Raw genomic sequence first — 12216 nt, forward strand, 5'->3', positions numbered from 1 at the left:
TAGAGCCCACCGAACTCCACCATCGTGTTGAGCAACTACCACCGCTCAGGGGCGCGAGCTTTGGAGCGCAACAAGATCCCCATCCACCTTTTGCGCGGCTATGGGATAGAAAGACAAGCGCCCACGCCTGAGTGCGCTTTTCCTTTTCTTATCCAGGCAATTAGGGCAGAGGAAACAGCCGCGACCGTCTCCAAGGAGCTGTGGCTCTCCTGGCGCCCCTAAGGCTGCCTGTAAGCCACGCAGCCCCTCTGGGTGCCTTCCTCTCAAAGAACAGAGCTAGATGGCTAGAGGCCCTGCGCGCTCTCCAGGTGCAATCAATACTTCCTGGCTGGCTTCCGGGCGCGGGCCTGACGCGCGCAGCCTCTCCAAAGCCGCAGCGCCGCCCCACTCCCCGTCGCTTCGGTGTTGACATAATTAGACCAAATCTTGAGAGCAAAATAAATGTTCTGTTCGCCTTACAGCCAAACAGATGTTTACAATTCAAATGAAAGAAATACAAACGGCAGGGATTTTTTTCTCCCCTTCTTCATCTCCAGTGATCGCTCGTTTTTTCTGACACATTAAAAATGTGTAAGCGATTATAGGAGTTTCCTGTCCCTGTTTGTTCTGCGGGTGCATTTCTGTGAGGTGCGCGTGTAAACTGGGTGGGGTAGGATCATTCTCGGCTGCTTCCGTTCTAGCCCCTCGCCCTGCTCAATCCCAAACCCCTCGGGTAATCCCCTCCCCGCTTCTCCCCACCCCTTCGCCGGCCGCAGATACTCATTGTAATCAAACAGCAAAGGGATAGCGGTTTAACTGCAATCAAATGGGCCTCAAATGATGCATCAGCCGCTTACTGCGCTGTTTGAGGGGGAGAATGTATCCTTCCAGGTATAACTGGATTACGAGGTTTGGACACGCTCCTCCCTGAGCAGATTCCAGGCAGAACAAAAGAAAGGGAGGTCTGCACAGAGAGACATTGGTTTAATGTGCCGGTGGGTGTGTAATTGTGTGTGTGTGTGTGTGTGTGTATTAATCCCCATTTCTCAATGCAGGGATTGCTTTGGTTTTGGTGATTTTCACAGCGATAAAGAAAATGGAGAGATGGCAGTGGGCTACGAAAGGAGCTCCCCTCCCCCACAGAATTTTCCCCCCCAAAACCATGCCTATAGATCCTTTGGTATATGAATTTTCATCTTCATATAAAGGAGATTGAATTCCGAATCTGCAGCATCTGTATTTGGGGACTAACAAGGCAGGAGAGGTGTGTTTCTGGTTCTATTTTCAAAATGGATGAGCTATACAGATGATTTGGGGCAATTCTAGTGAAGAGAGGTTCTGGGGGCCCTGACAAAAGAAGAGGAAGGCTTCCCACCCCACTCCAATTGTACTCCTCCTGGAAGTCGCTGAAAGAGCCAGAGGCTCTTTCTAACTGGAGTTCCAAAACTCAGAGCCCCGGCAAAACTGAAAGAGCAGAAGCAGCTCATCTTCCTGCCCAAGCAGCTTGTGGGCAGCCAGCTGTGGGGACTGTAGAAGGGGAGAGCGGTCAGGTCCATCCACCCTCTTATTGGCAGACTGGGCGAGTGCTGCTAAACTCCGTTTCACAGAAGCATTTTTAAAAAATTAAATCAGATCTGACAATGTTTGTACCTCAGCGTAAATGCCTCCTCCTCAGCGTGCCAGTCACCTCTAGGCGATCTGACAAATTCCAGCTCCCTTAAAACGTGCAGAGTTCAGATCATATTAATTCCCCCAAAATGTTTGATTCAAAGTAGTTTGTATTTTGTGTAGCCACGGGCAATCCGGAAAGTGCTCCTGCCTGCCCGTAGCCGGGTCCGCTCCCTCTCTGCGTGGCCCAGAGGCTTTGGCGGTATTTAAGCGTCTGAAATTAGCCTGGGGCTGCAAGGCAGAGGGATCACAAAGCAAAACAAGGGCGCTTCCCCTCTTCACTTTTTTCATTTTTTTCTTTCTTCCTTTTTTTTTTTTTTTTTTTTTTTTTCAGAGTTGCCATTCCGATTTCTCAAAAAAGACCAGGGCCAAAATGTCACTTCCCACCCAAAGATGGAAAAGCTGGGTCTTCTCATCTCATCTCCATCTGCGTCTGCAGGCCATAGCCCCCTACCCACTCGAAACCCTACCCCTGCCATTCCAACCTGGATCCATTCATTCTTAGCAACATCATCATCATCGTCATCGTCATCAACATTGTTCTCCTACTATTAAATTCTCAGAGTGAGAAATGAAAGGGACCAGTGCCTGACAAAGAGGAGGGGGCCATGAGGGAGCCTCAGAAGATTCATGGGGAAAAGAAGAGTGGGTTTTCCTTTCTTTTTTTAATGATTAAAAACACAGACGACTCCTGTAAATAGAAGCCTCATTTCTTCAAGAGACGCCTTTTGAAACCTAGTATCTGAATATTCAACGAAGGCAAAGCTCCACTCTGTACGTACAACATTAATATGATCTCTGCAGAATTTGCTACTCAAAAATATTAACATATCAAAGCCGAAGCCGGAGGCGAGAGAAGCTATCGATACGAGAGCACAGGGTAAAGTAAAGATTATTGGTTCTGATGGTTGGAGTGGCGGAGCTGCGGGCAAAATCACGCACACCATTAAGTGAGAGTGAGCGTGCGGGAGCTGCATCTCAGAGGCGGTGGCAAATATTTTATCTAGGTGGTAATTACCTTGCCGCTGCCCCTGTTCCACGCTTCCTTTGGCTCCTTGGCCTTCATTATAGGCAAAGACAATGTAACTGCCACTTACTGAAGTGAGTCAGAGAAATGGTATTTTGTTCTTTGCAAATAGAGATGGCTAAATTTAAAGAACTGAGTGCCCCCCCCCCCTCCCAACACACACCCTGCAAACCAGGACAGCCTCTCCCTGGTGAACTCATAGGAGGCACTTAGGGATCTTTCTTCTAGAAGAATACTCAGGAGACTTTGGAAGTGAAATCTGTTTTGTTCTTCCCACAATAAATCCTAGAAATCATTAGAAATGTAAGTTTATCAGAGAACATAGCAAGGGAGGGAAAATTGGCAAAAAGTTGTGGTTTTCAAGAAATCATGTTTCCTGTGGAGAGTTACCTGTAAACATGGATTAGAAGAGAAACAGACATTCCTACCTAAACAAAACCATTACACAATATGGCAATACGGCAGAGTGCTTAACGTAATACCCTCCTGGTTTTTGATGAACGAAGGTGACTCGAGCTATTTAGTTTAAGATTCTGGTGCACTACCATGACAAGACAGAGAAGGGCCTTCCTCAGCTTTTCTTCAAAAACGAGGAGTCCTGAGATGAGGGGCTGGGCAGGTTCCAGTAGGATGTACAAAACCTTTTAAGCAAGAATTCCTTGCTCTCCATTTGTAAACTGTCATGAACATTGATTGTTTCAGAGTAACAGACACACACTTGGTCTCCAGAGCTCAACCAAGTTAATTGGCCTTTCTCTAAGACATGTGGAAATGCAATAAATTCAGCAGCTAAATTCTGAATTCCTTTGCAGGAAGCGGGGCTGGGGGGGGGGGTGAGGCCTGGGATTTAGTCAAACAATACAGATAGACGCCCCAAGTTACCACCCCTTTCTCTTTGGAGCTATGCTGTTCTCCTAAAAGATCAATGTTTGGTTTAAAATCACAGGCTCCATGCTGATTTTCAGGTGAAACGAGGTGACACGGAATTCTGTAAATAAAACATTACCCAAGGAAGACCATTTCTGTGGCTTTAATAGGACAGGACCACAGTTCCCATTTTGTAGCTATCCAGGATCCTAGGCCTTTCTTGGGGGAATGCTGAGCATGTGTCCCCTAAATCTCTCTCCAAAAACTTCAACTGATTACACAGCCACTTCCCTGCCAGCTCTCGCCCTCGGTCTCAAATAATTCCCACCCTCTGCCAGCTATTGTAAGGTCTGATGCGATTTCCAAGGGTTTGAGAAGGTGATCTTGGACTAAATGCGCAACTGAATGCGTCTACCGCAGTCGCGCCAGCCGGGCTTTGGGAGGAGCCGGCTTCGGGCGCTAATTAGTGGCGCTGTCCTTCAGCACCACCGACATCTCCGTGCGCCCTGACTGCTCAGCCTCACCTTCAGCGTGACCGCCGCTACAGACCCAGGTCTGCACACCTCACCTGACCCTTCTTTCACCAGGCATATTAATCCCTCCCTCCAATAGCATGTGAATTTTATTTCATTTTTACTAGTCTTGGGCCTATTTCATCTCACTTTAACATGGCTGAATATTAGCCTGACAAGCTTACTATTACTCATTAAAAAAAAAAAAAAAAAATCCTTACTGAACCACACTAGTGGTTTTTTGAAAAATAGTTTCAAATCTCCCTGGAGTAAAACAACGGAGTCTAATAGCTATTTTACATTTAGTGGAAGTTCCAAGTGTCCACTATGACAATCTTTAAGTTCCAAAAGAAAAGCAGTCTTTGTTTTTGTTCCTCCTAAATTTAAATGGAATTTCACATTGGACACTGGGTTGTAAAACCTGTACTTTAAACATGAAAGAATCCATTGCTTTCTTTGGAAAAGCACTGGACTCTTTCAATAAGCTTTGAAGAGGATGGACAGGGACTGAAGGACATTTATTTGGTACCATCAGAAGTGACTCAGTCTTTAGTAGTTCTGTTACTAAAGACAACTGCGGCCCTGGAGCTGGAATTAGTCCTGGTGAATAGGCCACATCTTATTAATTCGTATGAAGTTGGGATAACAGCTGGTCCCCTTGCCTGTGTGCTCCTCGGGTTACTCAGCTTTGCTGGGAAAATAAGCTTCAGAGGCTCTGGGTACAGTTAAGTGGGGAAGCCAGCAAAATCTGCACCGCCTTGAGGCCCTTGAAATGTCATAGTTCAAAACCTTTTGTCAAAATGGAACATCTGAGATGCAGCCCCCTTCAGTGTCTGAGCCAAAATCAACAGCTCTCAACTCTTGCCTTCCCCCACCTTCCAATTCCATGGGTAACTCTGGATTCAGATGTTTTCCTCAACAGATGGGAACAAGAAAGCTTTATCCGGTACAGTTAACACCACCTCCTCCTCCCACCTCCCTTAAAGAAAGAAATGTTCTGGACACTTAGAAAAATAAGGGCAGCTACAATATTGGTGTTTCATTAGCCTTCCCCGAAGCCTCAATGAATCTAGCCTTTCATAGAATCCTTCAAAGCCTCAAGCTAACACCATCACCTCAATCACCCAGGCTGTGGCTGGCACATTCAGGACTAAAAGAGACCAGAAATTCTGCTTGAGGATGTGGTGATGGGGAAAGGAGGTGTGACAAGGATTTTTTCCCCTTTCTTTTCTTGCTTTCTTCTTTTTTTCTTTTTCTCCCCCTCTAACGTTGATTGTGTCACTGTTCCATGGAGAATAGCAAATCTCTTCTATCATAGCTCTTTGGGGGCACAGTCTGGGTTCAAGCCTCAGTGAAGGAGGGGAGTATGCCTATGTGGGACCAAAGTAATCGACCAAGAGTAATTGTTTTCTTAATCATCAGGCAAGGGATCCAATGCTCAAAAACACCACCAGATCTTCAAAGTATCAGATGAGAGAAGAACGTTTCATTTTAACATGTCACTTACCTCTTCTTATCACTCCACCTTGACCATTGAGAACAAGTCCACACTGGGCTTCCACGGAGCCCTTAACAAAAGAAAAATAAATAAAAGCACTCAAATAGGTACTAATAGGTATGACCACATGAGTTAAGTCTTTCAATCTGCCCCATTCCTGAACCCCATATCCCTGTAGTAGACAGTTAAAAGCAACCACTGAGCTGGAACAAGTTTGGCAGCACACATGATTTTAAGGGGGAAAAAAGTGCCAGAAAAACCACAATCTAAAAGTTGTATAAATCTTAAGGTATGCATTTTGCAGCACCATACACTATTACACTTCAAAGTACCTGAGAGTCTTTCATCTTGGCATAAGGGAATGAGAAGCCCTTTGAGTCCCCATCAAGGCAGATAGCATATATACAGACAGTTTCCACGGCACTTTCTGCGTGGAGCAAATTATACTAAAAGTGTCAAGTCTGGCATTGTGGGTTTCTGGGGAGCTCAGAGGAGCCATTTCAAGTGCAGCCTTCAAGATATCTGATGTTGGTTCTGCTTTACCACAGAAGTAGTAGTATCCTACCCAAAATATGCCTTAGAGAGGAAACACCTTCAGGTTCACTCACTGTAGATCTTCAGGCTCCTAATGGATTGAGGGATCATTTGAGCTGGGAAGAAGGAAAGGGTTTGCTGATTTTTGATAAAGAAAAATGAAAATTTCTCTCTCTGTCTTTTTTACCCTGAGTTGAAATGTGTTAAAGGCTCATTTTCCTTTACAAACAAACGAGGTATTGGACATGAAAGAGGCCTTGAAGGGTGTTAACCTACCCAACAGCCCGTGAAGAGTTAAGTAAATGCGGAGAGAGTCGGTGCATAATAAAAACCCACTTTACAAAACAACCTTTACAGCCCTGGCTCCCTTTTGCTTCCCCATTTTCACCATATTGAGGCAGGCCTGTAAGACCCCCCTTTTCAACCTACTCACGAGCTCTTTCTTATTTTAAATGTTCTGCCTTAAAGTGATTATCAAATCAATATGAAAAAAAAAACTTGGAGACTGAGCATAAATTAAAGCGGTGATGGGAAAAGGTGTGACAGTTTCCTTTGTTGGCCATAGCAAATCTTTTTAGGGGACTCAAAGATGGAACTGAAGCCACAAGACTGTTTGCATCTGTTAGGCAGACTTAGACCGCCCTGCAAACCATTGGACTTTCACTTAAAATTCTGTGCAGGGAAAAGTATATTTACATTTGTTGCATTTGAAATGAGGCATATGCTGATGAATGTTTTAAAAAGGAAGAAATAAAAGGAGAGAGACGGGTTTCTCCCACACATCCCCTCCCTATTTCTCTTTTTAAAAGTAGCTATTACTTTTTTTCTCTTTCCTTTTCATTCTGCCAACTAAGTCCAAGAGGAGTGCAAGAAAATAACTTACTAGATTTACAACTTGTTTCATATATATATAATATATATATATACACACACACACATATATAGCATATATATACACACATACACAATGATATGTACATATATAGATATGTCTATAGACAGATACATAAATACATCACATATCAAACTCTTCAACTTCTTCTAAAATGTTGGAGTGTTTCTCAGTATGAATATTCCCTCAGTATGAGCAATAAACTAAAAAACTAAAAAAAGACTATAAATATAAAAAAGACATAAACTGAAGAAAAGGTCTTAAAATATCTGAAATGTAGAAGGTAAAGAGCCTCGAAGCTCTCCAAGGGAGCGAACCACTCTCCCTCCCGTTCTCTGGCGCACTGTTAAGATGTTTATTTTCTCAGAAGAAACGAATCTTGGTCTCTACACTTAACAAACTTTTCCCCCTCATAAGTAAAACATGTTGTTTGGTCGGATGACATTGCATAAATGACCAGTTGAATGGCACTAAGTCGAAAATTGGATAAACTACGGTGTTCTTTTGCATGGGATTCGCCCTTTGTTTGGTGCTTGCAAATGTTCTAATCCCCTCTTTTGAAAAATGCCCGGCTTTGTGCCTAGCACAGAAAAAAAATTTGTACAGATACAAAAAAATCAGCAGCAGACGCGGCTATTAAAAGGAGTAAATAGGTTTTAGTTGTGCTAAGCATTGAATGGCAGATTTTTCCCCCCTTGAGACATAAGGGGATCCTTGTGAAAAATGTAAAAATGTTCTGAGCGTATAAAATTATTTTGTGAATATAAATGTAGAAAGTCAAGGTTTATGGAGCCAAATCTTTTTTCTTGTGTGCCGATCTTGTGCCCACGGCTCTCTGTTGGGACTGTAAGGGCTTTCACTTTAATTTTAAAATGATCCCTTGCTTGGAGGTAAATGAGAGGCAAAGATTTTCCGTGCGCAAAAAGGGATCTCTTACGTCTCCAACTTGTGCTCTTGGAGTATCTCTCCTTTCGTTATGGAGGCTGTGGAGAGGGTGGCCAGCTTTGTGCGGACTGAAAAAGTAGACACTCAGCTACAGCTGTCCTTTCAGCTAGAAGAAGCTACAAATTCATGTCTTTTCAGTTCTTTTTTGGGATATTTGTGGGTTTATTTGTTTGCAATGTGGTTGTGGCAGTATGTCTGAAAAATTATAAATTCTATTGTTGGCAAAAAATGTGCAAAAATACATTAAGAAAAATGTAAGAGAGAGATCATCTGATTGATGGCTTCCACAGTACTAGATCCCTCCCCCCTCCCCCCTTCCTTCCTTCCTCTCTTTTTGCTCTCTCTCTCATCCCTCCTTTCTTTTTCTCACTTCTTCCTTCCTTATTTCTTTCCCCTCTCCCTTCATTTATTTCCTAATTTCCTTCTTTTTAAGAAGTTGCATCTTGTGTAAAAGTTAATAACCCGGTGAGAAAAATAAAGTTGTGAATTACCCAACTGAGTGGTGGGATTGGGTCTCCTTAGACAGACTTGGGTTCAACTCCACAGCCTGGAGAACTGCATTGTGCAGATTCTTTGATTGTTGTGAATTTTGAGACTTTCATTTGCAATTCTTTACTATCCACAGCAATCTAGTATATTCGGGGAAACTTTTGCTAGAGCCCAACAAAGTCGCAGTACAAACCAGCCCCCCCTCCCCGCCCAGGTCATAGTAAGTTTCCACAAGCTCCGTCTGGGACAGACACCTAAGACGCCGGCGGGTAGACCCAGCAAAACGCAGAGACTGAAGGTGCGATTGGTCATCATCTTATCGAGTCTTACTCGGAGTCCAGTCGGCTCAACCCAGCCTCCCCGATCTCCTCCGCCCCATCCCCTCAGGGACAGAAATGAGGATTCACAACCGATTTCTGTGCAGACCAACTGAAAGTGGGGGCCCGCAGCTAGCCAGACTCCCGGGCGTCCAGGTGAAATGCCTTGATCCAATGAGAGTGACAGAATGGCGCACGCCTCCTCTAATTGTTTTGATAACTTTCCATAATAAGTGGTGTGTGTGTGTGTGTGTGTGTGTGTGAGAGAGAGAGAGAGAGAGAGAGAGAGAGAGAGAGAGAGAGAGAGAGAGAGAGAGAGAGGAGAGGAGGGTAGATGAGAGGAGAGGAGAGAGGAGAGGCGGCTTACAGTTAGAGCTTTAACGGTTTGGGAGGGGGAGGGCAAAGAGGGGAGGGCGCAGACAAATTCGCTGCATGCTTATTTACCTGCAAGTCGTCCGCTCCCGCGGCGGCCAGCCCCAGGCTGGGCCCTGGCAGGAGTCTTTGATCTGGGTGCATTCCATACTGAGAGCCATGGCTCATGAGGGACAGGTCGTGCCGGCGGTAGGCATCGAGGCAGCCCAGCTCCCGCCTCTGCTCGTCCAGGCAGGACGACTTGAGCGCCCGCGCATTGTGCAGGTTAATAAAGTCGGTGGGCTCCCCGTGGTGGATCTGCTGGTAGTACTGTTGCGAGTGGTGGAGCGAGTTCAGAGAGTAGGCGTCGGGGGTGACGGCCGGGTGGCTGTGCTGAAACTCGTAATGGAAGGACTGGTGGTGGAGCGGGGTGTACTGGTGGTTAGTGGAGAAGTAGGGGGACGCGAACTCGGTGCCGGTGGTGGAGTAAGTTAAAGGAGAGGAGGAGGAATAGGCGACAGTGGAATTGGCTACGGACTCCAGACAGCCAAGCTGCATCAAACGGTAGCTGTTTGATCCGTCGTGACGTATCTGGAAGGAAGAGGGGGAAAAGGGAGAGCAGAAAAACTTGAGGTTTGTCATTTTGCAACCGAGACGCCGCTCTCCCGGAGCCAGAAGCTTTCTCTGGCTCTCCAAGGGGAGCGAGCACGCAGGGCTGGGGCCGAGCCACAGCCCGGGCTCAGCGCCTTTGCCAGAAAGCCTTTGCGAGCAGGCGAACTGGGGGTGGGCGGCCTCGTCCTCACAGTCGAGAGGGCGGAAAAAAATCCCCCACCCTATATAGGTGCGGGTGACACACCACACACACATACACACACACGCGCGCGCACACACACACACACACACACACACACACAGCCTAACTTGCACAGGGAGCTGGGCGCTGGGAGCCAGGTTTACGCCTGACTCCGGGGCGGCGGGGAGCAGAACCCGAGTCCACACGCACAGAACGCAGGCGGGCACCTCGCCGCTGCAACCAGATCCCAACACCGGGATTCCGCGGCTGTCCTTGCTGAGTTGTTCCGCCAGAGCTCCTCAAAATCATTATCCATATATTTACAAAATCCAGTCTGTGCAAATCGTTCAACTTGTTCATTTCCTTAACCATTTGGGGCAAGGAATCCGACTCCCCTCTTTCTGCTTCACTTTCCTAGAATAAGCCCATTCCAAAGGGGTGCGTTGTTCCCCACCCCCTTGTCCACCTACCGCCCCCCATCAATCTCTTTACTTTGCCTTTCTGAGTATCTTTTTTTCCATCTTTATCTCTTTCTCCTCACCCCCTCCTTCCTTTCTTTATTATTAGGATTATGTTTTCCCCCTCATTATGGCAAATGTTTCTTAACATGGCAGAGAGTTGCCCTTCCTGGCGACAGATGTCATAACGAACTTTCTCCCCTTTCCTTCCTTAACTTCTCCCGAAAGCCAGATTATAATTAAACGTAACGGTCCAATATAGATTAGAGACAGGGAAAGCTGCCACCACCGCAGCCACCGCCGCCGCCGCCGCCACACACACGCGCGCTCAAAAAAAAAAAAAAAAAAAAAAAAAAAGTAATAATACCTCGGCATCGTGGACTAGTCCCGGAAAGGTAGTTGACATGTTGGGTTTCTCCGAAAGCTTACGATGCAATTTCCCTCTCCAAAAAAAGAATCGGGAAAAAAATCCAAACTTCTTGTATTTTCCAATTTTTTTTTAAGGAAAAAAAAAATGTTCTATAGATAGAGATCTAAATTGTAATGGCTTTGCCCGGATCAGATAGCTCCTTGCCTCGTACCCACTTAAAAACCTGTAGGAACAAAATTTTCCCTCTGCACAAAAGCAGCTCCCTGGAACAGATTTTGTACTTGCTGAGTATTTCTTTGGCTGATGTCGTAGGTCCCTTGGTAATATAGAAGTTTTGAAAATTAAGCATCAGCACTGAGAACTGGGAGGACAATAGGCAGAAGAGATTTATCCCAGGAGACAAGGAATAAATATTGTATCTTCGCCTAATAAGGAACTGGAGGTTCTTTCAACATTTTTATCCATTTTTTCCAACCTTTATCATGCTTTTCTATACCGACTGAGGTGGGGACTCATCTCTAAAGAGAGCATTTGCACACATTTTATTGTGAAGATAAAGATCCAGCCCCGATATGTGTATATTAGAGATAGAAATATATAGTAATTAAAGCTTCCTTTTACATGAGTAAGTGTTCATTCCTATTGGTTCCACTCCCTAGATGCTGAAGACTGCTTTTTCCAACAAGCACCCAAATCAATTTCACCCAGATTGGGGTGTCTGCCTTTACCCAAGTGGAAACAATAATGCTCTTTCCATATTTACATCGAATTTGGGTTCTTTTCCCTTTTTTGAAAGGCAACACCCCGTGGTAGCTTACACTTTCAGCAGCTTTTAAAATAAATAGCCACGGTGGACAGCCCCAACTTTTCATCATAAAGAAATGGTGTAACTAGCAATATATTTAAGAAAAATACAAGAGAATAAAGACGTGTGGCAAGATTCTACATTTAGGTAAAACGTTGTCTTCCACTCCCCAACCCAGCCCATTTTCCCCCTCTTTTGTGTTTTCCTTGATCCCTTTCTGAAACAGAGCTGGATTGGGGAGGAGGGTGAAGACCATTTAGCAGTGACACCAGGTATTTGAACACTACTACCCCAAAATAACCTTTAATGTTTGAAAGTTATATTTTACAAAGAGAGGGCAGAAAGGAGGCAGTGTACACCTATCTCTGCCTCTTTGATGGATTTCTTGACTTTCAAACAGTATTTGAGCTTTACTTCGTTCAAAATTCAGCTTCCTGCACCAAGTGTTCCAGCACCTGGTGGGGGTAGCGGTGGCTACATGCCGGGAATACTGAGGCTTTGCAAGGTCCGCTCTCCAACCCTATCCCGTCAGAACTGGCTGGCCCCACAGACTCATCTCAGAGATAGAAGGAGTAATTTAGTCTTAATTGCCATTTCATTTGGTTAGCTTTTAAGTGTTTAAGCTGGGAAGGTGTCTTAATAATAAGCCGCAGGCAAACAGGCATGTGGCTTTTTTTTTTTTTTTTTTTTTTTAGGTCGGGGTTTGGGAGG

General features: G+C 45.2%; 1 protein-coding gene across 1 annotated transcript in view; it reads right to left on the bottom strand.

The window, feature by feature from the left end:
• The window catches only part of TFAP2D (transcription factor AP-2 delta), a 54334-nt gene extending 43598 nt beyond the window's left edge, over positions 1-10736 (bottom strand). Inside the window, exons 1-3 of the mRNA XM_059399045.1 lie at positions 10698-10736; positions 9173-9670; positions 5561-5621 (exon numbers count right to left, since the gene is read on the bottom strand). Coding sequence (XP_059255028.1) covers positions 5561-5621; positions 9173-9670; positions 10698-10736 — 598 coding nt within the window. The remainder of the gene's footprint in view (positions 1-5560; positions 5622-9172; positions 9671-10697) is intronic.
• Positions 10737-12216: the final 1480 nt, after the last annotated feature.

The sequence above is a fragment of the Mustela nigripes genome, chromosome 5, assembly GCF_022355385.1.
Source record: "Mustela nigripes isolate SB6536 chromosome 5, MUSNIG.SB6536, whole genome shotgun sequence".
Classification (NCBI taxonomy): Eukaryota; Metazoa; Chordata; class Mammalia; order Carnivora; family Mustelidae; genus Mustela; species Mustela nigripes.